Genomic DNA, 25,903 nt, shown 5'->3' on the forward strand with positions numbered 1-25,903 from the left:
CTTCTCGGATGGCGGGGATTAGTTTTATATTTCCTGTTGCTCTCATTCTATTTACGTGTTCTTTAGCATCAAAGAATGCGTTGATAAAGATGCCTTAAACAATAATCGATGTGATGAGCTGAAGGTGTGGGCGTGAGTACAGCAGATTTCCAAGCTGATAAAGATGCTAGACCTTATCATCCTTTCTCTTCCTTAATACACATAATTGAGGTGTCTTAGTATATATATTTCTTCTGGACTTCCATACCATGAGTCAAGACAGTACAAGTGAGAGAACTCTTTCAAAAGACCCAAGTCCAACAACTGGCAGGATCTTGTCAGCTCCAAAAAAAAAAAAAAAAAAAAAAGAGAGAGAGAGAGAGAGAAAGAGTCCAAAATAGGTGCCAGTTTGGTGTCCAAAACTGGTAAATGAGGATAAGATCCTATGAAGTGTTGACAGCTTCTTTCCTCCTTTTGATAGTGTTAAGACATTTATTAGAAACAAACACTTTACACTTGATCTCAAAAGTCTACCGGTTATTCAATGAATGACTGAGAATACAGAAGCCTTGACCTTCTCAACTCAGGAGACTCTTCTAGAATCTCTTAGCTCAGTCCTCTAAGCCTTGAAAGCTATGGTGACTAGGTAGGCATGGGTCAGTATCTCCCAGACAGGAACACGAGCCCTAAGGTGAAGTGATTTCCTCAGGAGCACAGAGCATCCAGGGACAAGAAAACAAATCTCCAGTGAAAGGTCCGGGATTACGCCACCCCTCCTTCCTTGACAATCGCTGCAGAAAGCACACAAAATGGACTATGGAGATATATCATCCCCTCCTTTCAGACTCGCTGATGCTCTAAAAACAACTATGGTAACCCAGCCAACAGTGGTTAATGCTTTGAGACTTGCAGCGTGCTGGCCCAGATATTACTGCTTGTTCTCCACAAGTTAGATTTGAATTTCAGGCACAGAAACCGGCATGGAGAACTCACGTTCCTGAGGTGAAGAGCGAGGAAGGTGTAGAGCTGGTCTGAACACTAGCTCTTGTGATTCCCAATTATGTTACACGTTTCATCTGTCATCTCAATCTACGATCATCACCAACCTGCACCCACTCGTTTGGGGAAGCTTACCATACACCTGTCCCTCTTGCGAGGTGCTTCCCATGGATGCTCTCACTTCATCCTCACAAAAACCCCTGCTTCTGTGCAGTGTTGTACTACAGAGGTACTCAACAGGTAGTATTATCATCCCCATTTTATAGACAAGGAAACTGAGGCACAGAGAGGTCCAGTATCCTGCAGGAAGCTACTGTGGCCAAGCCTGGCAGACGCAGTGGTGGCGCCTGATCTCAAGTGCAGGTCAGGGGGCTCTGTCGTTCATGTTCTGGACAATATGCCCCCATGAGAATCTCCACAATACAGACTTGTCCCCAGAGGCATGTGGGGCCATGCTTTGGGCACAGAGATTTCCTGGTTCTTGGTTGGCCAGAGCTGCCATTCCAAAAGTACTTTAGAGAAAACGGAGGGGGGAAATCAAAAGTAGAAGCACATACATTCGTAGCCCTGTGGCCAACCCATCTGATTGTATCTGTGGCACAGATACATTTACACGGCCGATGGCCATGTAAATAAGTCTTCACAAGGGGAAAAAAAGACCTGTAGATGACTATTTTAAGTCCCTCTCAACGGGAAAAAAAAGAAGTAAGTATATTGGTTGAAATGAATACTAATCTCTGCTTGATCCAGAAAAGAGAAATAATTGGTTGTGAATAGCTACTGTGGTAATGAATTGATGCAGTAAAGCCTAATAATGAGCTTATTTTAGAGACTTTTGTCTTTGCTATCTGACCATCAGCTGCAGACCAAAAATCCAGCCAACAAGACTAAAGTTCGAGTCTAACGTGTCCTGGGAGAATTTCCTTTCTTTCCTGAATGATTTATTTATTTATTTTTAACAAAACCCAACTTCTACTATTGTTTCAAATTTAATATGGAGATTGGGTTCAGGAGTTTGAGGCTATTTCTTTCTAACTTGTGCCTCCCACTCACTTCCACAGCCCTAAGCCAGTCCCACCTGGCTTGGAGGGGAGGGGGCTTTAAAAAAGCTCCAAAAAGCTGGGCTTTTTAATGGATTTTCCTTCCCCAAAGTTAAGAGGTCCAGGAGGGAGGTGACCCCTTGTGCAGGCTCAGCAATGTCACTTTGGAAAGGTGTGGGTTATTTGGCAGGAGGGACAGCAGACCCTAGGCCTAGAGCGTGGGAAACTCTTTCAGACACTGGAGGGGATGGGGGGGTTGTTCAGAGAGAGGGTATCAAATTCCTGTTCAGCTCCCTGGCTTTAGTGAAGGACAGCTAGGTGGGGGCGAGGGGCAGGTTGCCAGGGGAGGGGGGAGACAAGGCCAGGGGCCCTGGCAGCGGAAGCCGACCCACTGATGCGCCCTTCACCTGTCTTCACTCTGCTCCCCAGGGAGAGAAAATGCTTTGACGGCCCTGGGTGATCACTGGGGCTGTCTGCTTGGCTGAACCGCCCCGTGTCAAACCAGTGCATTTCAACAAAAGAGCAGTGCTGTAAGGAAGGGGTAAGGGCTGCCAACACAGAACCCATCACCCCCTTTTTAGAAAGCACCTCATCTTTTAAAGGACCACCAGGGAACTGGTTTACTCAGGTGCAGTGGTGCATGGGGCTGCAGCGGCCAGCGCTGTGCATGTGTGTGTATGTGTGTGAGTGTGTGTGCTTGCGTATGCACACTCACACACACACTTACACACAGGCCTAGGCTGCGGCTTTCAGGGAGAGCAGCTGCTTCACTCTTTCTTTGAACATCTTTCTGAGTGACCTTTGTGGTCTTCCAGAAAGAGAAGGCCAGAAATACAGCTCAATTTTCTTTTCTTTAGGGCCAACAGGTCATCAGATCAGTAAAACATAGGCTGCTCCCCCCGACCCAACTTGCCTGCAGAAGGCTAACAGCCATGGGGATTGTACAGAGCAGACATGGCGTGGCCTGTCTAGGCAGTGGACAGAAAGGTGGTAGTACCTTAGTCTTCATGGGCTTTGCACTCTAACAGGATCTGGGTTGGTGCGCCATTAAATGTCAAATCCATTCTGCCCATAACCTTGATATTTGCAGCTATGGGGAAGCCTACGATCTTGGGAGCTATGGTGAACTTTGCTGTCCAAAGACCGACTCAGGAAAGCGATGAGGACGTCCAGGAGTGGCCCTCACCTTCCCACCCCGTGCTCCAAAGCCTCCCTTTCTGAAGCAGCACCTGAAGGCAAGCTTTTTGTTCCCGTGCTGGGGTGATGGTAAGATAGAGTGAAAACAAAGCACTGATTGTTACTTTGCCCCTGTTGTAAGTCTATGTAAACATGTGCCTTGGGGTCTCAGAGGGGACAAGGCAAAGAATTTCCACCTGTACCATCTCTGCAATCATACCTTCGTGACAGTGCAGAGGGAAGCTGCCTTTTATAAAAGTTTAAGAAGCTTTGCCAGACTCTCGTGTGTGGCCTTCTCATAACTCACCTCCATTTATTCTCTGCCCCTTTGGCTCATTCTAGTTCTCTCCACATCCACCAACTCCAATAGCCCCTCGCCCTCAGGAAGCCAGGTGGAACTGTTCCAGAGCATTCTTCACTTCCCATCCAGCTAAACAACATAGATGAGGATGATTTAAAATGAATTGGGACCCTGGGTGCTTTACTGACCTCAATCACAGATTGATCCATCGTGTGAGCTGTAGAGGGCTTAGCACTTCACGGTTGCCCTGTCCTTCTGTTTGGAAAAGGAATCTGGGTTTCCTGGGTCTAAGGATCTCAACCACTGTTCTTCCCTGACATTTAGGTTCATGTTTTAAAAAGGCCCAAGTGAGGTCTGGGGATTCCCAGACTCACGGATTTATCTAGGAGAGAGACAGGGGATCCTGAGAAATTCTGCTCCAAATTTGGTTCTTAGGTAGAGCCCCATGTACTTAGTAATTTTCCAATGAGAGGACACTCTCCCTGCAACCTTCAGTTCCCAGTATCCAGGCATTTTCTTGTAACTTAACGTAAGAAATTCTTAAATCTGGGGCACCTGGATGACTCAAGACAGTTAAGCATCTGCCTTTGGCTCAGGTCATGATCTCCAGGTCCTGGGATCGAGCCCCATGTGGGGCTCCCTGCTCAGCGGGGAGTCTGCTTCTCCCTCTCCCTCTGCCTATCCCCCTGCTTGTGCTCTCTCTGTGTCTTTCTCTCTCTCTTTCTCAAATAAATAAGTAAATCTTAAAAAAAAAGGAGAAATTCTTAAATCTACTACATTAACAGCTCAATCCTCAGCATTAAACCCCACAGTGACATTTCTCACCTGTGGGGGGGGAAATGTGAGCCACAACAAGCCTAAAATTGTTTTGGGCATGGCCTAAGCTCCCTTGGAGTAAAGGTGGCCTGGTCCTGAAACCATAAAACCTATAAACAAGGGAAAAAAAAATCATTTCCTGTGGGTAAAGACCCAATGGGGAGCACTGTTGGGTAACGGTAAGGAGATGTCTGTGCCTTTTTTTGCCAATCTGCACCTCCCCCAAATGGATCCTTTGTTCTTTAGCAGAGAGCCATGTAACCACTTCCTGGAGAAAGAACAGTGGCCTGTTTTTCCAATTAATCAATTAGAACAATACAAGCCTCCCTGGAAATGTTAACAGGTGCATGCAGTGATTTCTGTTCATGGGTCGTCAAAGAGTGACCTCTGAACATTTTTCATTTCTGGACCCTCAACATTATTCTGCCCTACTTTTTCCTGTCTATTCAGACCTGTTTACAATGAACATAGCATTTTTCCTCCTCTGTCTCCATGTTCCCTTTGGCACTGTCTTGGGTGGTAGCTGGGACCTTCAAACCTGTGTCATTTCCTGGATGGAGAAGGTCGTACACTTCTTACTTTCCCATAACCCTAACACAGCAGTTTACACCCAGTAGGGGCTGGTCAACATTCTAATTGGGGTATAGTCTCAGTGACATTTGTTAGCCACTATGACACTGGTGTGACGAGCTGAACAACTCTGACCAAGGAAATCTGATCTAAAATGGTGTCATGCAGAGAATGTTAGTCTTGAGAGAGGGACAGTTAACTTAATTAAGGATCAATTGCTCTAAGGTCAGGTTCAGGAACTTTCAGCCATGTAAGCTAATTGGAATTTGAAGCAGAGAGGAAGAATAAGAAACTGCTGCCCTTTCCCAAATGAAAAGAATCAAGAACAAAGCTTAGGGGTATGGAAGCAGGCAAATGAGGACAGGAGCTACAACAGGGATGAGGTTGCCTTGTTGACTAGTCCCCTTCCTTGGCTGTCATGGGCCCCATCTCTGGGAAGACACAGAAGGAAGTACAAGCAAAAATCAAAATCAAAACTTTGTCTCTGAAACATGGATTGGTAGGGTGAGTATTCTCAGGAGACCAAGAGCCTAGATTTGAACTCCAACCACTGTTTACTAGCCATGTAACCTTGGGCAAACCAGATAGGACCTTCCTGAGTACCTGTTGCTTTACTGATAATGGAAAAATGACGTTGTGCTTCATCTCCTTCATGAGGGTGCTGGAAGAGTCAAATCAGATCAACATTTGCTTTGTAAAGCATGTCTATTTCAGCATAGATGAGGGTTGTTATTTTTAACCCCACGTACCCTTTTCCCTAACCTCCCATTTCTTTCAGCTTTCATCCCAGCCCATCTTAGCGGTACAGATTCATGTCCCCCCTAGGAACTTCTGTTCTCACCTCCCTTCCTCTCATTCAACTTTTTGAATCAGTCATTTACATTTTAGAGCAACTGAAGTGTTGTCACCTCCTGAAGGAGTCTGAGGCAAGCTAAGAGATATTTGAGGGCTTGCCTTCCTGAGTACCTTTGAAATCATACTATGCTTTGGCTGAGTGTACTTTCCATGTTAAATTGGCCCTTTTCTACAGCTATGATATTTTATCAATTTCAGGGCATATAATTTTGCTTTGTTTTTACATTTCAACATCTCTGAGAGCAGGATATGTTGTAATCATTGGTGTGTCCTACTTTAATTATCAGTGTTTCTTTTTTTAGTGGTGCATAAAATAAGGGAGCATCTCCCAATCAAGGGTGTCACACAGATGCAATACAACACTGCTCTTACAGAGATAATATGATTGTTAACCAGATTCATAAGGGGGTAAGAAAAAAAGTGAGGTAAGGTAGTAGTTGCTTTGGAATCAGATCAGGACACAAAAAGATTGTTTCATTTTCTTCCACCTTTCAACTCTTGAGCGTTACCTGGATATTTGGATTCTGCCCATTGATGTCAGCTTTGGAAAGGTCTGGAAAGTTTGGTAGATCAAGGAGAAAGGATCTGGGGCCATCTCTTTGCAGTGAAGGGTGCCCAGGCTCTTGCCGGAATCGCTGTCTGGGGAAGGGTTGGTGTGCAGCCTGGTGGTCCAGATGTTCCCCTGCTGCTTCTTTGGAGAAAGGAAAGCTCGTTTCTGATGCAGAGTCACTTTCCATGTGGAGGTTATTCTAAAACAAACAAACAAACAAACAAACAAACAAGCAAACGGACAAATAAATAGGAGGCGCATGATTTGAAAATACCCCCCTTAACAGTCCATTAAATTCAAGAGCAAAGACAATTCACGTGGCTGGAATTAAACCAGAATGGTATTCTCAATTCATCTTCACTCCCCTTGGTTTAGTTACTCCATCTTCAAAAAGTCAAATCATCAGGAAACTTTTCCCAGCCTGCTACTCGGGAATTTTCAGAGGACTAAGGTGTTATGGGATATTTATTATACATTGAAGCACATCAACATGAAAGTGCTATTGTGAAGGAGAATAGGTGTTCATTCAGAACTGGAATCAAATGATGGTTTCCTTCTCATAGCTTCAACTAATTAATCACTCTGGCATTAGTTATAGCCCCCGGGTACAGAGCTTGTTTCTTTGGTACAGGCCATGGAACAAAAGATCTGACCAAACTGGATAAAATACTTGGGCCAAATCATTGACTATATCCATCCATCCATCCATCCATCCATTCATCCATCCATCCATCCGGTTATCAAGTGTCAACCACATTCTAGGCACAGGACATAGAGCCATGAACAAGACATGGGCCCTATTCTCTTAATGTGTACCACTAATTGAGGGAACAAAATAATAAATATGACAAATAAAATCAGATCAGAAAGTGGTGACTGGTAAGAAGAAAGAACATGGTGGACAGTGGCCAGGGACAATATTGGACAGGTTTCTGGGGAAAACTTATTTGGGAAGGCGAGACCTGAACACCTGCTGCAATCTGGGGGAGGAACATTCTCGCAGAGGAAACAGCAAGTAAGACAGTCCTGAGCTGGAGATGATCTTGGCCTCTTTGTGGGACAGAAAGAAGGCCAGTGAGGCTGGTATGGAGCGAAGGAGGGAAGACGGTGCGCGATGAGGAGGAAGAGACGGGGATAGCCAAAGAAAAAGTGACAAGAAGGCATTTTGAAATTTAATACCTTTATTCTGAAAAGAAAAGTGCAAGTCTGTTGTTTTTCCCAGCTAGTAAAAAAATGTCTCTAGTTGTCATTTGGGTAAAATTTTTGTAGTGATTGAAGAGTGTAGAAGTTGCTGGACTTCTTTCCCAAACCAACCCTTCTCCTCTTGTTCTCCCTGGACTTCTCATTGGAGGCTTCCTCCATCCCTTCAGGAATAGCATTTTCATGTTTACTGGTGGAGGGAGAGGTAGAGATAGAATTTCACCAGCGTTTGGGTCAGTGGCTAAAGCTCTTGTTATTCTTGGGTATGTTTTGGGGTTTTGGAGTGTATATTCTAGCACACTGTCTCCACACACACTCCCTGCCCCACCGAGGTGCCTTTGACCTAGCCAAAGGGTTACATCTGGTATCAAAATGCTCCCGACTCTGAGTACCAAAGGTCAAGAACGGCCAGAGGATGAAACACATGTAGCAGATAAATATCTTCTTAGAGAGCTAATCTGAAGGCATGGATCTTTCCTATATCGTTTAAACAGAAATGGAGCTGAGGAATAAACGTGCTGGTGCAGAGACCACCTTGGTGAATATGCCAAGAGGGCAAGGGACCACCAGGCTGCACACCGACCCTTCCCCAGACAGAGATTCTGGCAAGGGTCCAGGGCACCCTTCCCTGTCTGCTCTCACCTCTTTAAAACATGCAGTTAGAGAGTTACACAGCGGGGAGAACCTGAATGCTTGTCATCATGTTTTTGCTTGCCCTCCCTTTTTTGCTCAAGAAATGTGGCCAAGGGCAGTGTCTTTGTTCACCTTTCCAGCCCCCTCTCTGCCATGGTTTTGTCTCCGGGCACATCCTTGTAAAGGGAGTTGCCCTGGCATTCCCGGGCATTGCTCAATGCAATGAGGGCCAAATGTATTATGCTGAGACTGAGTCCAGCACAATGGGGGGGGGGGAGGGGAGGGAAGGAGAGCAGGGGAAGGAGAGAGAGAGAGAGGAGCATGCTAAGTCTTCCCTCAACATAAGAGATCTCTCTATCATAGTCCAAGGAGTGAGAACTGAAGGCAATTGTCCTCTTGTTCTTCTTCCTGGATCCCTAACCCTAAAACTTCTCCAACAGTGTTAGTGAGCATAGTTGGATTCTCATAGAGAATTTCTTGCAGAGGATTTGTGAGTATAACTCTCAGAAGGGGACCAAGGCTTGCGTGCCAGTTGCTTCAGGGATTGCCTGCATATCCAGCCCTAACTTTGTTGTAGTAACTGGGACACACTGCTTAACTGAGTTCAAAATGGAGCTCTCCTTCCTTTACCCTGTGAAGAAGTACACTTTCTACTCTTAAAACTCACATTTTAGGAGAAGAGATAGGAAATGCTATTTGGCATTTTGTTTAGATGGCTCAGAAACCAAGGACTGAATCTGATTCATTTCTTGGGTCTGACCCGGGAATTTCTTGGTAGGAGATATACCACCACAGAGTGATCCTGGCTCAGCCATGGACCAAGAAAACCCATTAAACTCTCTGTAGCTCAATGATCCTCCATGTAAAACAGCAGATAATAAGGGGAGTCCCATGCTGTCCCAGCAGGATGGTCAAGACAACTCAGTTGGGTTGTGTCTATACATGAAAAAAGAGAGAGAAAGAGAGAGAGACAGCGAGAGAGAGAAGTGTGGAGTTAGGGCAATTGGCTGGTCAGCTCAGGCCACAAGATTCTCTGCCGGGAATAGACTGGGGCTAAAGTATGTTTTGGCTTGAGTTCTGCACAGAATTGTGGCATTTCTCCATCTTTTCCCAATTCCCCGACCCGTGCTCCAAACAAGCTTAGTGTTCATAAAGCATTTGGAAGATGAGAAGTAATAAAGAAACACTAATGACAGTCTCCGAATATCTGAATTCCTCTTGCATCTTTATCAAAACATATTGAACTGGAAACCTCGGCTCTCAGCAATGGCATGGCCCCAAATTTCCAGAAGCTGGAAGCCCGAGGAGAGAAGGATGTCTTACGATGCCTCATATACAATGAAACTCCACTTTATTCAATCAATAACAAGATTCGGAAGTAACCATTATTTTGAAAATCTCAGTTTTACATCTGGGGTGGGAGGCAGCAAACAGGATCCACCAACGATGCAGGAGAAAGCCTTTTCTTCATCTTTTCTCAGGAACACACTGCCCGTCTTCCTTGCAGAGCAGCCCCGCCCCCCCCCCCCGGAGGTCTTGGTTGATGGCCATCACTCCATCTCTATCAACGAGCTCACCCGCTGAGTGTCCTACTTAAGTTATGCTAGCAGAGTGAAGATTCTCAGGAAGGGTGGACTGCAAAATGAAGATTTTAAATAGTTTGTGTTTTATTTAGAAAAGCAAATGCTCTTTTTTAAGGCATTATCTTGTGCAAGTCCAGGAGCTAAAGAAAGGAAACATCACCATGCTTTCTGTGGTGCTGCAGGATCATTTTGCCTAAATTCACATGACATGAGGTCGGCTGAGTTTGAGAAAACATTTCTTTACCCATAATGCGTCTTTGAGCTGATCTTCAATCAGTGCTGCAGCTCCGGTCGCACTGTTCTCTCTGGAGCTGGGATTACCAATAAAAAGAGGAACCGAAGCCCTAAGGCTGTTATATGGTTTATACACATGCACTGCTCAACAGCTGAGGCAGGCGATCTACAGTGATCAAATTATATAGCTACTACTTGATGCTCCCCATCTTTGTGCATAAAGTCTGTCCTTTCCCTCCGTTATTTTACTACCGTTCTTATCTAAAATGGGGGAAAAAAGTAATAATAAAATGTTAACAACTATGATAAAATAATAAAATGGGAGCCATGTATTTTGCCTTAGATGGCAGTATTGTGGCGGATATTTGCAATTGCCTACCCAATTCTATTCCTCTATTATTTATTTATTTATTTATTCATTCATTCATTCATTCATTCATTTGTTTTTACTCAGTATTCCTGTCAGGTGGCACTGTACCTGGCTAAAACTACATTTCCTGGCAACCACTGCAGCCAGGAGCGACCATGTGATGCAGTTCCACCCAATAAGATGTACGCGGAAGGTGCTGGATGAAACTGCCGACTGGGAGGCGGTTTACCTTTTGCTTTTCTCTCTTACACTTTCTCCTACCTGGAATGCAGATACAAGTGCTTCAAGTGAAATGAGGCTGCTGGCAGTCATGAGGTTGAAGGCTAGTCTCTAAAGATGGCTGAACGGAAAGATAGGGGAGCCTGGGTCCGAGATGGCAGGGTAGAACCATCATAGGAATCCTGGACTGGTGACCTCTTAACTTATTTTACCACAGCCCCGAGCATTAATGTTAACGTTGACAATGCTACAGCACCAGTAGCAACGTTCCCTGTTATGACTCAAATATTAGAGCTGTGACTACCAATGGAAAGGGAAAAGCCCTGTTCAGTGAAGGGACTCAAAGCTGGGTGCTCGGTTCTGTGCAAGGTACACAATCGGCAGCGGACAGAGGTACCAACAGGGCATTTAGTGAGTCATCGTGGTGAACTTCACAGTGGCAGCCAGGCTACATATGCCCACTCTGCTATCTATGCCCTTCCCCATACCTTTACAGAGTTTTCTCATTGTGTCAGCATCTGTATATTACATTTCTCAAGTGTATTCCTCTCTGTGTAATGTAATATTTCCTTTAATTTGTCTTAAAATCCTATCATTAAATTTCAAGGGGTTTGCCCTCACGAAAAGAAACCAGAGCCCCCTGGACAAACGGCCCACTGATTCCAGAGCTTGGGCAGGGAAGTATAGGTGAGTTTGGGATACTTGGATGCGCCAAAAAATGAGGAAGCTTTTAGTGGTTAATGGTGCCCTCCCAAAAGAACACAGGAGCCAGGTTAAAGGGTCCTCACTGCACAAAGATTAGACAATTTGGGTGTCAAAACAAAGTTTGTAGTTCACCACTGCATATAAAATCCATGCAAATCCATGAACTTAGGATGATACACACAAAAGAGAAAGCATGAAAAATACTGTCACCATTTGAGGTAGGAATTATGACACTCGTTACTTGGAACATTGGTGTTAAAAATAGAGAAAGGTTTGCCTGAAGAAATAATGTCTGAGCCGAGACCGCAGAGGCAAGCAAAAGTGAAGCAAGTGAAGCAGGTGCAGAGCACAGAGCAGGGTGGGGGTGGGTGGGCCAGCGGACCCTACAATCCTGGCAAAGCAAATGGGTGCAGACTCCCCAGGGCGTGGCAGGGCCTGGCATAGAGACCCAAAAGGCATCCGAGCTGGGATGGAGTGGGGCCACTCTGCGGTCTTAGTAAGACATTACGGAGTTAAAGAATATAAACATCAGGCCCAGCACAGAGATCTCCTTTGGTCTGAAAGCTTTCTGTCATAGTGTTGTGATTTTCCTCCAGGCCACCACTTCCCTGGTGGCATTTTCTGGGTCATCTGGAGGCTTCTGAAGCTATGGGGTGCTGGGATCTCCTCCCTCCTCCCAGCTCTCAGCAGCTGGTCCTGAATGCCCCTGGGAAGGCTCTACCAAGATGAACAGAGAAGAAAAATGTCTCTCATCTGTAGACTGGGGACAGTTTCTAAGATGATAAGCCAGATGCTTTATCATCTGCATCCTTTCTTCCCAGGACATCACTGGCCCAACCACTGCCTCCAGCCACTGCATGGCAGGGAGCTGCTCATTCTGGCTATCCTCGTGACTGGCAAGGGTCGCCGCAGCCACATCGAGGTCAAAGTGGTCACGATGTTCAGAGATTCCAGCTGGCCATTTGGCATAGGCAGATGGAGAGGGGGAGGTTTTTTGGGGGGACACAGGGCAAATGAGGGTGATCAGCTCACGGGGAGGCAATCAAGGCATGGAAATGGGTGATGGGTCTACCTTTGGGAAAAGTGTGCTAAGCATCATTGTCCCAGTCTGCAAATAGGCACCTGCCCTATTCTGCAAACATCTACTAAAGGCTGGTATGTGGGAGGGGGGGGAAGGCTTATCTGACCATTTCCAGAACCTCCAGAAGAGGCACAAATTGGTGGCTGGCTAGGAGAGTTTTAGTGCTTTTTTTTTTTTTTTTCTTTACAAGGCTGTGGTAACTATTCCCAGATTAACACAACCAGGCAGACTTCTTGGAGGCAGACGGGATGGCAAATTTCTGGAGGGGAAAGCACAAGCATATCTGCAATCTCAAAGCCCACACCCTCCAATCCCACAAGCTCAGGGGGCACCCAATAAGTACTAGTTGATGATAATGATGGCTATGGGCCTAGTTAGATTTCATTTTAATTAGGCTCAGGCTACAGGCCTCATTACCCCTAATGTGGCTTTTATGTGGGATTCTGAAGAAAAAAAACATCTAGGAATCGTCTATTGAAGATATTAAAGAAGATATTATTAGCAATGCTTTTGGTCTCATAGACTTTGAACAACAAACAACAGAGATTATAATTAATGTCACTGCAGCCTCTCTCCTTAAAACATACTAACAATATAGCTAATTAGCAATATGTCCTCATTTGGGGCTGGACATCTGCATATTATTATCGACAATGCTTGTTTCCTTTTTCCAGATTAAAGGAAGCCATACTGCACCCAGGCATATGGCCATGCTCCTTTCACATTAAAACACTCCGTTTTTCTTCTACCCATGATAAACACACTCAGGACTCAGAGCTTTATCTGCACTAGGCATCGATTTTTGTCTGGAACACTTCCACGCATCTAAAAATAAGTTCAAGAATGCCACTGGTGGTATTTCAAAGGGAAGAGCAAAATTTCCCCATTTGGGGAGCTAAAAGAACAAAAGGGCACCCTGATTATCTTTACACATGATTGGGGAGCAAGCGCTTCTAGGAAGAGAAAACAGAATAAACAAAATGAGTTTCAGGCAGTGAAGTCGGCTTTCTCAGGGGGGTGCACTTGCTCTTAGGGTTCGGGCAGACAGCATCGAGACTATTATAGGAGTGGCAGTAGGGGGTGGTGGAGGCTTGGTCTGCAAAGTGTCGGAAAGAAGTAAGCAGGACCCACGGGTGAAGACGCAGATGACAAGGCTGGCCACCTTCTGCTCTCTCTCTGTTCAGGTGTGATGGTAATTGCTCCCCTCCAGGCAGCAGGAGCATGACAATATCAGTGGCTTTATTTAAGAGCAAGCACGGAATGGCAACTTCCTGGCAGAGGGGAAATGGCCAGAAATATGCTTCAATCTTTGTTGTAGCAGCTTGAAGACGACCCTGGGAGCGAGTGACACAGGCACATCATGTTTCAAGAATGCAGGAGTGTGGCATCTCGATTGGGAATGGATCCTTCTGTTGAAAGCCTGACTAATGGCTGAGGAATCTTACGTTACAGTGGCAGAATGTATCGCGAGAATGTCTATTTTAGGGCTTGGGAATGACCCTGCTGATGATCCCAGGCAAGGCCTTAGAAGACATGAAGAATGGTCAACTAGTTGCGTTTGAGCAGGGAGCTGGTTCCCTGGGGGAAGGGGCCACTATGGTGGGCCACCCACTCCTGTGCTTCTTCCTTAATGGAAGGCTCTTGGGCCTGACTGACAAAATGGAAGTCAATAGCCCACTGGCTTGTCTCCGATACTGCTATAAACAGCTTTGATCTTGGAAATGTGTGTGTTATTTGTGATTGTTCAAGTGGGAACTATCAGGGACCCATTTCCTTTATGTCCTGTGAGGCTAAAGAATGAATAGAAGTGAAACACAAATTATTCTTTCAAGTCTAAGAAAAAATGTAAGATGTAGAGCTCAAGGGTCGGAAGCCAATTTGGCCAAAAGAAACCTTCATTCATCATCTAAAATATCTCTGCAAATGTAAGGGGATGGAGAAATTGTATTTTCCAGAACCTTTCTCAGAGGGAATGGTGGACCTGCCTAGAAGGCACACTTTGATGAGTCCCTTTTGGTGTGAGACAAATGCTCCTCAAGAATAAGATACAGGGAGATTTTGTCTGCCGAGAGGGCTGTCTGAGTTTGAGGGCAGAGCTAACCTTCTCAGGGCTGTAGAGAACAGGCCAAGGGCGGCCACCAGGGGGCCCTTTGGCCATGTGGGGCTTAGCCTCCCCTCCATGTCAAATTTTGAGCAAATATTTCATGAGTCTGGATTACTGAGGGCTTTTCAAGTCGTGATTTCTCCATTTGTAGCAAAGAAAACAGAGGGGGAGCTGTCCAGGACCCATCCTCCAGGACCTGATTTGAAGAGGCACCAGATTATTAACATGCCTTAATGGCCCAACTATCTAAGTCTTCCCTTGACCAGAGTGGGAGGGTGTCAAACAGGACAAGGAGATGCATGGAATGGGGGGTTTCCAAGGCCCAGGTCAAGGCTGGTGTTCGGCTGTTGAGAGGCAGAACCAAAGAGCATTAGATGGCAGACCCCCAGACGCTGGCCTGGGGTGGGAGTGACCCTGGTGACCCTTGCCCAGATTATTATTTTAATCAAGAAGATGGATTTCTTTCAACACCCCAAGTCAAGACCCTTCACTGAACCCTACCATAAATCTCTGTTCCAAGTACCTCCAAAATAAGTTTTAAAGGGAACTGGACCTTTACCTTGAAATCCTGGAAAAGGGTTCATGGCACTGTGGAAGGGGCCTGGGCCAGGAGGTACGAGACCTGGTTCTATGTCCTAGCATTGCCCCTATCTAGTTTTGTAAGCTTAGGCGGGTTACTATACCTTTGTGTCTATGGTTTGCAAAAATGCCTACAAATACTCTCTTAATGTCCATGCTTTGGGTAGCTGCTTCCCACACTGTCATTGTGCTTGGCCAATGAAAAGTACTTGTGTACTGGGGCTTGTCTACTTTTGCTGCTCTTTGTAATCCCAGGACCACTGTGTGAAGAGGCCTGGGCTAATCTGTTGGATGATGAGACACACGTGGAATGGAGCAATCCCCTCAATCAGCCAGCCAATGACGAGCCACTCAAATGGAGATCATCCTAGACCACCCAGCCCTAGCTGAGTCAACCCAGACTAGAAAAGCCACTGAGCTGACCCACAGACTCATGGAAAAGAATCAGTGTTTATCGTTTTAAGCTAATGAATTCAGAGTGGCTTGTTATACAGCAAAAGCTAAATAATTCAGGGCTCAGTTATTTCTTCTGTAAAATGGGCATGGTGAGGTAGAGTGGGAACTGCAAAAAAAAAAAAAAAAACCCTCCATCTATCCAGTTCTGACATCCTAGGAACAGAGTCCTCAGGAGACACTAGTCCTGAAGAAAAATATTTTCCAACAATGCAAAAAAAAAAAAAAAAGTTATGCCAAATGCTTGAAAACATCAAATTGAAGGTGGGCAGATGAAACAAAAAACCTGATGTCTAAATATCGAAAATGTAACTACTATCTTCAATTGCTAGAACACCTTCCCCTTCTCCACCTGCTAACTGCCAAGCTGGGTGAAATCTGTTGGAAAACAACCCCCTGCCTACGCTTCCGTCAATCATGTGTGCTGCTTTGTTAACAGCCCTATTGCCGGTTTTTCAAAGATTCAGACCTGAGATTTAACAGTTCTCCCCTCTCACTTTCATGATGCACCTGTACAGCTCTGTGGGCTGCCAGAAACTAGCAAATGCCCATTTATTAGGGAACCCCTACTGACACTATAAAACAATTATAGAGCCATCATAGACCAACTGCAGTCTGACGTGCAGAGACCAGGACTGGCTCCCTTCCCCACCTGCCCATACAGATTGTTCTTATTTGGACTGGTCTGTTCTCCCAGGGAAACTGTTTGATCCCTACGTGGATAGCTGGTAGACCAGGCGATTATGGTCCCTCGGCTTAGCTTGGCTAACCTTTCTTTATAAATGGTCAGGGTGTTTGTTCCTTTCTTAGATTCGCTCAGCGAACACTTCCTGGGCACCTACTTTGTGCCAGGTGCTCTGCGGAGGGTGAGACAGTTCAATGGCGCATCGCTTGTGAAGGACAAATTATCCAAAGCTTAGAAATAAAGCAAGAGGATGTCTGCAGGTCTCTCAATTCATACCAGGCCTTAGGACAACAGTCCTCTTCAAGATTTTCTAGTTCTCCAGGAGAAGGTAGCTTTGTTTCACCTATTGTTTACTACTGATTAGGGCCCAGACTAAATGTTACATGCTAACCTGTACATTTTCATCCTGTAGAAATATAAGTAGTTTTTTTTTAAGATTTTATTTATTTATTTGACAGAGAGCCACAGCGAGAGAGGGAACACAAGCAGGGGGGTGGGAGAGGGAGAAGCAGGCTTCCCACGGAGCAGGGAGCCCGATGCGGGGCTCGATCCCAGGACCCTGGGATCACGACCCAAGCCGAAGGCAGACGCCTAATGACTGAGCCACCTGGGTGCCCCTCTTTTTTTTTTTTTGACCTGGTAGAAATAATTCCCTAAAAATTCTCATCATAAGAAACATGTAACTCTGTAAGGTGATGGATATTAACCAAACTTATTGTGGTGATCATTTCACAATATATTCATATGTCAAATCATTATGTTGTGCACTCTAAACTTATGCAACATTATATGGCAATTGTATATCAATAAAACTAAGGAAAAAAAGAAACAATAACTGAAAACTTACTGTTTTATTGCCCTATAGGACATTAATCAGTTTTATTTCTAACTTACAAATTTACATCCTTATGATTTTGTTAAGGTATGTTTTAAATATGTGTTCCTCAAGTCCTCTGACCTGGCGTTAGCATCTTAGTTCCCTTATTAATTAAATTAATTTTTGATATGTATTCCTTTCATATTTGTATCAGACTCATGTTTTTAACATCATGAAAATCATATTTGGACAGTGTTTTTTCTTCAAGGACTTCAGACTCCACTGGGGAAGTTAAAAAATGCTTACACACATATAAGATGCAAGGTAGAAGTGGGAAATTCCTTAGGAGTGGAAGCTTTCAATGTAAGGAAGTAAAATGATCCAGACTCTTACTAATGACTTCAAGTCAGCATGTACTGAATCTTTCACAGCACCATATTATGTTCTTTTATTTTCTCTAAAAGACCCCTATCTGCATACAGGTCCCATGCAGCAGCAAGCTGAAATGAGTGTGGAGAAGCATGGTTTGTGAACAGGACTTCTCTTGGGGTTTCTCCTCTGATGAAGGGGCGTGGAGGGAGGGTGAAAGGCCATGTGCCAGTGGGAACCCACACTACTTTCAACCGTTTTATTACCTCCATGCACCCATACAATTTCCTACTCTAACCCTAGGGAAACAAGGCAACCCCCAATGCTGTTCTTGACAAAGATAATTCTCCCAATAGAATTCATTCAGTGAGGTGAAGTTCAAGAAAAGAGGACAGCAAGGCTCTCAGAAGCTTGCTTTCTGGGGGTGGTCATGAAGAGGGGCGGTTTGCAACAGAGAACATGCTTACAGGTTTACTACCCTCCCCAGTATAAATACCATGGTATTAGGATGTATCACTCTGAATCTGGGCAGGAAATGGATGGCACTGAGGTACTGGGTGGCCAGGGAGAGTTTAATAAAGGAACAATTTACAGATGTCTGATCAAAGACGCTGGAAACCGCCAATGATACTGCAGTACCCAGGCCCAGTAAAGCCAGGGCGATCTTATAGCCCCAGGCCTGAAGAGGCAAGGAAAGGGAGAAGTTACCATTATCCAAAGTGGGAGGAGGAGCGTGGTGTGTGGGTGTGTGGGGGCAGAAGAGGCTTGCTAAATACTGCCACCTCCCTCTCTTCTTCCCTTCTTCTGTTGCCCTAGAGCAAGGGAGCCTGTTGATGTAATACATATAGATCAAGTACCCAAGGCCCAGTTAGGATGGAGAAGGGCAAACGCTGGGTCTAGAGACAGAAAGAGAAGATATAGGGCACACAGGACATGTCTGGGAAAACCACGGGATCACTCGTGCCAGGCACTGGACATTAAATCGAACCTTCACAACATCCATTTGAGGTAGACATGAGTACCCCTATTCCAGAGATGGGGAAGGTGAGTCAGAGAGGTCCCTAGCTAGTAAGTAGCCTCCACAGCCCTGTTCCTACCACTGTGCCCTGCTGTCCTAATTCCTCCCCTGGAGGTGGTCTTGAGGCTAAGAGGGTCTGCAGCCCCTTGAAGTCCCCATCCTCCCGCGACTGCAGCTCCTGTCCAGGGGTAACGAGGGGTAGCAGTTCCAAGGGGGATGGCTCAAGAATACTAGCCTGCAGCACACTGTTGATTTCATCCTCAACTCTGCTCCCCCATTTCCTTTGGTGGGGGAGTCCTGGACTCATTTTCTTAGGAAAACTTATACTAGCCCAATGCCTCTTCACTTGGGCAGTCTGATTTTATACACTAACACGTGCAATATATACTTATATATTATATATATAATTTATATTTATAAATAAATATATATATAGTCACCCTGCACAAGTTGGGAATGAATGGGCTAATATGAGGTTTCCTAGGAAAATGAGTCCAGGATTCCCCCTACTAAACAAAGTATATATTTAAATATATATATATATTCATAAATAAAAAATCTATCTATATATATGTGTATATATATAGAGAGAGAGAGAGAGGGAGAGAGAGAGAGAAGGGATGAAGTAAGAATGGAATGGCACATGGGGGTGCCTGGGTCGCTCAGTTGGTAAAGCATCCGAGTCTCGGTTTTGGCTCAGGTCATGATCTCAGGATCCTGGGATCGGCCCCCCACATTAGGCTCTGCACTCAGTGGGGAGTCTGCTTAAGATTCTCTCCCTTTCCCTCTTCCCGCCCCACTCTCCTCTAAAAAAAAAAAAAAAAAAAAAAAGAGAATGGAATGGCGCATAGTACTTCATGCAAACATTGTGACAGCTATTCAGAGGGCCAGAAGAGGCAAAGAACAGACAAAATAGGTCACAAAGAGCCTGGCCTCAAACATGTGTTGCTTTGGAGATTAGCATTTGGTGCCATCACATTCTTCCTCATGCCTGCTAAAAGTCTGGGGTGACCTTTGAAAGTACCAGGGGCCCAATGGCTGGCCATCTATAGGAGAATGTATAAGTAAAATGCAGGCATAAAATAGTTACAGAATGAAACCCTATGGAGCAAGGAGAATGAACAAAGTACATCCACCTCCAAGAACATTGATGAATCTCACAAACATGATAGCGAACAAAGGAAGTCAGATACCAAAGAACATAAAACATATGATTCTATTTATACAAAGCTTAAAAGCAAGCAGAATGAACCAGAGCTGTTACAAGTTAGGACAGCGGTGACTCTGGGGGTGCTAGTGACAAGAAGGGAGCCCTTGGGTTTTGGGGGCACCAGCCATGCTCTGTTTCTTGGTCTGGGAGCTGGTCACGCAGTATGTTCACTTTGTGAAAATTGATTGAGCTGTGCACTGTGATTTGTGCTCCCTTTGGTGTGTATGTTACTTAGATGCAGAACTTATATAACTACCAAAAATCCAAAAGAAAAGAAAACAGAGAAGGAATCCTAGAGCAATGGCAATTGGCAAGATCACGAATATTTCTTAAAGATGCCACACTTCCATATCACTGCTATTTTCTGAACAATAAAGGGTACAGGGAAATCCAGTTTTTGAAAAAAGAGGGGCTTCACCTTGCCAACGTTGCTTCCCTGTGGCTCAATTTTCTCATCTGTCAAATGGGGAGCATCTCTGTAGTAAACACAGGTCTCTTCTTCTCCTCTTCATTATTCCTTTTTCTCATTAGCCTTTCTAGTACTCCGAGGTATCTGTCTTTTCTCTTGAATGTTTCCCCACTCAGCTCCTACCTTCCCTAGTTGTAAGCACTCCTCCACCTCTGGCACCTTTTCAGAAATGTCTTCTCTGTGCTAGTCTTGTCCGAACACTCATCATGCATCAACTCAGTGCCTCCCAAAGCTCCGCATCAGATGGGTACAAGCACACCACCTCTACTGTACAGATGAGAAAACTGAACGGAGAATGTCACCAAAGTCGCTCGGCTCATAAAGGGTCTAGCTGGGGCTTCCTATTGAATTGACTGCTTCCATGGTGTTGCTCTTGTCCACCACAGTTTTCCACAATGGAAGCACAAAAAGTTAGCCTTACCCTTTTGAGTTGCCGTCTCATCAAAAAATCTGGACCTGCTAAATACCCTTTGAATAAGTGGATGGAAGGATAGATGGATGTATGAATGAACAGGATTTCAAAGCCCCATAGGCGTGGGCACAGCTGAATCACCCCACCTCCCTGAAAACATGTTAGGGTCCTGGGATGTGGGGGAATGAACAGAGGCTCTGGCAAAGGTGGGGAAAGTTCTCCCTGCCTCAGTTCCTGGCTTGGTCTCCACTTGTGAGGCGACCCCAAGTTCTGCCCAGCATGACATGGCAGAGGCACCTGCCTCCCAGTGACATCAGGAGCAGTGCCCAGCTTTACCCTCTGCCCAGAGAATGTAGAGACTGCACTGGAGGGACCAAAGGGGACAGCCACCTGGGCATGACCGATTCACCATTCAACACCCAGCGAGTGTACCAGCAACATGGGGCAGGAGGGGCTTGGGAAGCAGGGACAGAAAGAAGACTCTGAAGGAGATGAGGGGTAGGAGCCCAGGTACATTCAGTTCTGATTCTGAACATTTTCCAAATCTACTTGCTTCTCTTCAATGTCAAATAAGAATCCAAAGATGATACATATGTATGTCGAGATACATATTGATTTGCAGATGCACATATTTATACATATGGATACATAAGTGTATACATGTGTTCACCAAGCTCACGGAAAGCTGGTAATAAGCTGAGTTATCACTTTAACTTACTTGTACTCAAAGTGTGGTCCCCAGCATCAGCACTACGTGTTAACTTGGAAAAATGCTGATTCTCAGGCCCCACCCTGCAGAATCAGTCTCTGGGGTGGGGCCCAGCAGTTTGTGTTTTAACCAGCCCTTCCAGTAATTCGGATGCAGGCTAACATCTGAGATCCTTGGCTCTAACCAGGAAAATATGAGGAACAGGTAGCGGAGCAGTAGTTACGGAGCTATTATTCTGATAGTCACTTTAGCAAAGGGAAAAACTTTCAGGAAATGAAGGGCTCTCAAATGGTTGGTGTATTTTTACTGGGGAAATGTAATCAGGTGAATAGCAAATTAGCCCCAAGGCATCCAGTCCAGCCTGGGGAGACCCTCTGAGCTGTCACCCACTCCTCAGGGATGTCCCCCTCCACAACCCCCCAGTGAGGAAGTCCAGGGCAGACCTCCTCATCCTCCTGAGTCCCGGGGTGAAGGAAGCTGTTGCTGAGTCAGGTGACATTAGAAACCAAGACACGGGGTGAAAAGGTAGAACTTCGAAGGTGGAGGGTGTACTATAAGATTTGACTTGCTTCCCACTTATCCCCAGCATCAATATATTCTAGCCTTGTCCTGCTCGCTTAGGTAGTAAGTGTCCCGAATGGGGCAGCAAAGGGTTTCTAACTGACATCCCCTTCACCGTGTATCTATCTCTGAATAAGCTATGTGGGTCCATGGGGAGAGACAGGCTTGGGCCCTGACTGGCTACTAGATAAATTTTGCTAGCTCAGAGGGCTAGCAGATTCAACAAGGCCCACGAGGAGGCCCTCAGGAAGGTCAAAGAGAAATTATCAATCAGTATACAAGAAAAGAGGGAAGAAAGAAGGCAGAAGACAGAGGAGAGAATTAGACTGAGAGCTTCCTTCAGGCACCCCAAATGCCAAGTGCCTATTACCATGGTTTGGAGGTGGCTCCTTTTCAAACCTGAGAGCTCCCCACTGCCCTAAAAGCTCCACACAGCAAACCCATCATCAAGGTTAAATTCCAAACTGTCCAACAGCTAACTCACAATTTTTCAGGAAATTAAAGAATGACTCAGGTATGAAGTTGAAGAAGCAAATCTATCTGTTCCCAGCCTATCCTCAGCAGTCACCATGAAAATGTGCCCCATTCCAAAGGGAAACACCCCCAAGGAGCATTCCTTCACCAGCTCCCCTGCACACTTGCTCCTTATTCTCCCAGGGAGACCTTCTGGAAAACAGAAGCCTGATGGATGAATCCAACCCAAGAGAATGCTGTCTTCAGACAACCCCCACAGGGGGTTCTGGAAAGGGTTCGTGCAGCAACCAGAGATTTCCTCTCCTCCAGCAAATTTATACCTCATTCTGTTAAAATGCCATTTGTCGGCTTCAGCTTAGACTCTCCCCTTCACTCCCCACGTCTGCAGATGGAAAGACTGGTTTTTAGGTAGAGAAAAATCCATTTTTAACCAAATCATGAGTAGTCAGTTAAATGCTCGCCCTCCCCAGCGGTCTACAGAAAAGGCACACAGTACACAGAAACTTCTCCCACATGCCCGGTTCCATAACTTACGCATGACTTTCAACATCCTGACTTTTGAAAGCAGGCTCTAGAAGTCAGAAGATAGAGTTTGTTACAAGTGGGTCTGTTCATTCTCTGACCAAAGGAAATCAGTTTCTTGCTTTTCAGAAGAAAAAGAAAGCATCTTATGACCCCTCCCTCCCACACACCACTGCTGGTTCCCTCACTCCCTGGCCGGGATCTCAGGCCTCAAGCCCAACTAATAGAGGATCCAGTTCCCTGGCAGTCCTGCCCCTCCCCAAGGGAATTGCTCCCGTCCTAGGTCTTGAACAAAGATTCCACGACGCATGTTTGATCTCTTCACGCTCCATTTTCATTAGTCCTTCACACTCTCCATCACTTGGAAAAATACAAACAGCATGGTTCAGTTTTAAGGTTAAGAACTGACAGTCTCCATAAACATTTTTACAATGGAAGTTGACTTATCCACTGCCAGGATTTGGTGTCTGTGGGAGGGGGTGAGGTGGGACGAAGGCACAGTGCGTAGTAGAAGCCTTCAGAGTCAGAACGAGAGAACAAGAACTGTGCATTAAAAGCGGGTGAGAGAAGCCCCTGTGAATTCGCTGGCCAAGACCTGGGTTGATCCATTTCTGGATAATTAAGGTATCACAGGGAGGGACAGGGAAACCCAAGGTGCAGGATACCCCAGGTATAAATTCCTGACTTATAGAAAATACAAAGCAATCAATGGTCCTCAGCTGGGACACTGCCATGCCATGAAGATGAAAAGTAACCTAGGAAGAGCTTATAAAATCATTCTCAGGATGTTTTAAAAAGAGAGACAGAGGATAAAATAGATGGGGGCAAGGAAGACCCAGAACTTAACCCTCACTCCACCCTAAACCACCTCAAATATTTAAGAGCTGCTGGGATTCATTTCGAATGGTGTGTGGGCAGATGAACTTCAGGACTTTTATTCATTTGCTCACTCAACATGTAATTATTGAGGGCCAATTACTCTATCCCAAGCACTGGGAATACAATGATTAGAAGACAGACACCATTCTTGCTTTCATGGAGTGTATAGTTTCCAGCAGGGGTTCCCAAACTTTGCTGCACCTCCCGATGCCCAGGTCACACCCCAAACCATTTAAATCAGGGTGTCTGGAAAAGGACCCAGGCACCAGTACTTTTCAAAGATCTCGGAGTTTCCGTGGTGCCGCCAAATTTGGGAATCACTTAGGATTCTTAGCTGCGCTGCCATGATTTGCCCAATCTAAGAGCACCAAAGCGTTGCTTATTGCTCATTCTAGCAGCTCCCACTCTGCATTCTGAAGCTCCATGTGTCCACAGGACTTCATCCTAATGTCTTCCAAACAAGTGCAAAATTCTGTGTAGCTCCTAGGGGAGTTTCCTGACTACAAGTACTAGCCACATTTTTAAACACTGGAACACCTCCTATTCCAAACCCTAAATCAGAACACATTAGCCAGCACATAATCTGATAATGGTGTAAAATATATGAGACCCAGGCCATCCCAGAAACTCTAAGGCTCTTGGCTGCCGTATCTACAAGGTCATTTAGTGGCATAAATCCTGGGAGCAGATTCCCAGCAGGTTTAAATCACCCAATGTCTTTGTTAAGGTAGAAAAGGAGAACTTGCTTGATAAGCCCTTTCTCTCTGTTCTGAGTTTTTTATATCCAGTTCCCCTTCAAGCAATCAATGGAAATCCATTATAGCCTTTCTTGGACCTACTCCTGGATTTTCATCAATTTAGGAAGGAAACATTACATTAACTCTTTTTCTGGAAGGCCCCTGGAATGTTCAAAAATGAGAATACAAGAAAAGAGAAAGAAAAAAGAAGTCTGCTTTGAAGTTGCAATGAATGTGCCAGAAGAAACAAAACAAAATAAAAAAAAAAACACCCAAAACCCAAATGATGGATCCTGAGAAAAATGTTGCAGAAGAAGGACTTCCCCTGCTTCCCGTTGTGCGTTCTTAAGGCTGAAGTGGTCCCCGCTCAAACCGCCAGAGCCTGCCAGTTGGCCAACCCAGCGGCATTCCACTATAGAGATTAAAACCAACTTTATGATTGTGGTGCAAATAATAAAGAGCCTGGCAGGGTATCCTTCCAAAATGAAAGCTCATTTATTTTCCAAGGTGTATAATTTGGTTGTAAATGTTTCCTTTGGGCCAAAACATCCCAGATTGGGTTTTTGCCTGGAACGCATCACGGCTTTGCTGGAGAAGAATGGACTCCGTGTGGTCCTGCCCCATCCATCCACTCAGGGCATGGAGAGATTCAAGTTGGCCTGCTCTGGCTTTCCGTCTGGAGGCAGAGCAGAACCAGAGATGAGGAAGCAGGAGGCCCTGGGGCCTGGACTGGCTGCACCAGCCCCCAAGTCCTGGTCCACCTGTGAAATGGACAGGTTCACCCCTGGCCCTCACTCATGCCTGTTTCTGTACCTCTTGATGGAAGTGGAAGATCATTAGGAGCCCTGTTCCCTGCAAGACTTGGCTTTTCTTCCAGGTCTTTGTGTCCTCATTTTATTTATCTTTTCAAAAAACCATCCTACAAAAATCCACCCAGCAATGACTAATATTTGGATAAAGGCAAAGTCAGATTCTTTCCAGGGTTCGTGTGCTGACCACACGTACTTGGGGCCATGGTGTGTAGCCAATCTCACCCAAATACAAACAGCTTTCTCTCCTATATAAGCAACTTCAGAAATAACAGCCCTTTCTACCAGTTTTGTGTTTATCACCTCTCTTCCTTATATCATATACTTTCACCCTGTCTCCCAGTTGTATCTTCATGGTAAATCCAAAGCCAGTACTATGCTTTGTAGATAAAAATATATTTATTCCACTTTCCCCCACTCCCAAACATCTTGTAGGATCAGAGGAATGGCATCAAAGCCATCATGAGACATCCCTTCAGGATCTCTGAAGTTGTCACTCTAACACGGGGATCAGGGGGCAGGAAGGGGAAAGACGTGGGCTGAAAGGAGAAGCAAAATTCATCCTAGGGAACATGAGAGGAACATTGGTAGAAATTTGTGTTAAGGGACCTGGCTCAAGTGGTAAAGTTCAATGGCCTCACGTATTATGAAGTCACCTGCTGGGAAATGATGAAGCGTGCTTTGGCTAAACCTAAGACCCGTCTGAGATTGACCCTGAAGCACTATGTCAGGCAAAATGTTACATAAAAAAAATAGCTTCCTACGGAGTGTAGACACTTCACTGC

The 25,903-nt window shown here is 45.3% G+C and overlaps 1 protein-coding gene across 2 annotated transcripts in view; it reads right to left on the reverse strand.

Annotated features, from left to right (window-relative positions):
* Positions 1-25,903, reverse strand: part of ISM1 (isthmin 1) — a 72,253-nt gene that overhangs the window by 19,745 nt on the left and 26,605 nt on the right. For both annotated transcript variants that reach the window (XM_088026247.1, XM_028113021.2), the window contains exon 2: positions 6,246-6,485. In XM_088026247.1, coding sequence (XP_087882373.1) covers positions 6,246-6,485 — 240 coding nt within the window. The remainder of the gene's footprint in view (positions 1-6,245; positions 6,486-25,903) is intronic.

This window comes from Eumetopias jubatus, unplaced genomic scaffold (assembly GCF_037043125.1).
Source record: "Eumetopias jubatus isolate StellerSeaLion01/CBP00866 unplaced genomic scaffold, mEumJub1_p1.0 scaffold_9, whole genome shotgun sequence".
NCBI lineage: Eukaryota > Metazoa > Chordata > Mammalia > Carnivora > Otariidae > Eumetopias > Eumetopias jubatus.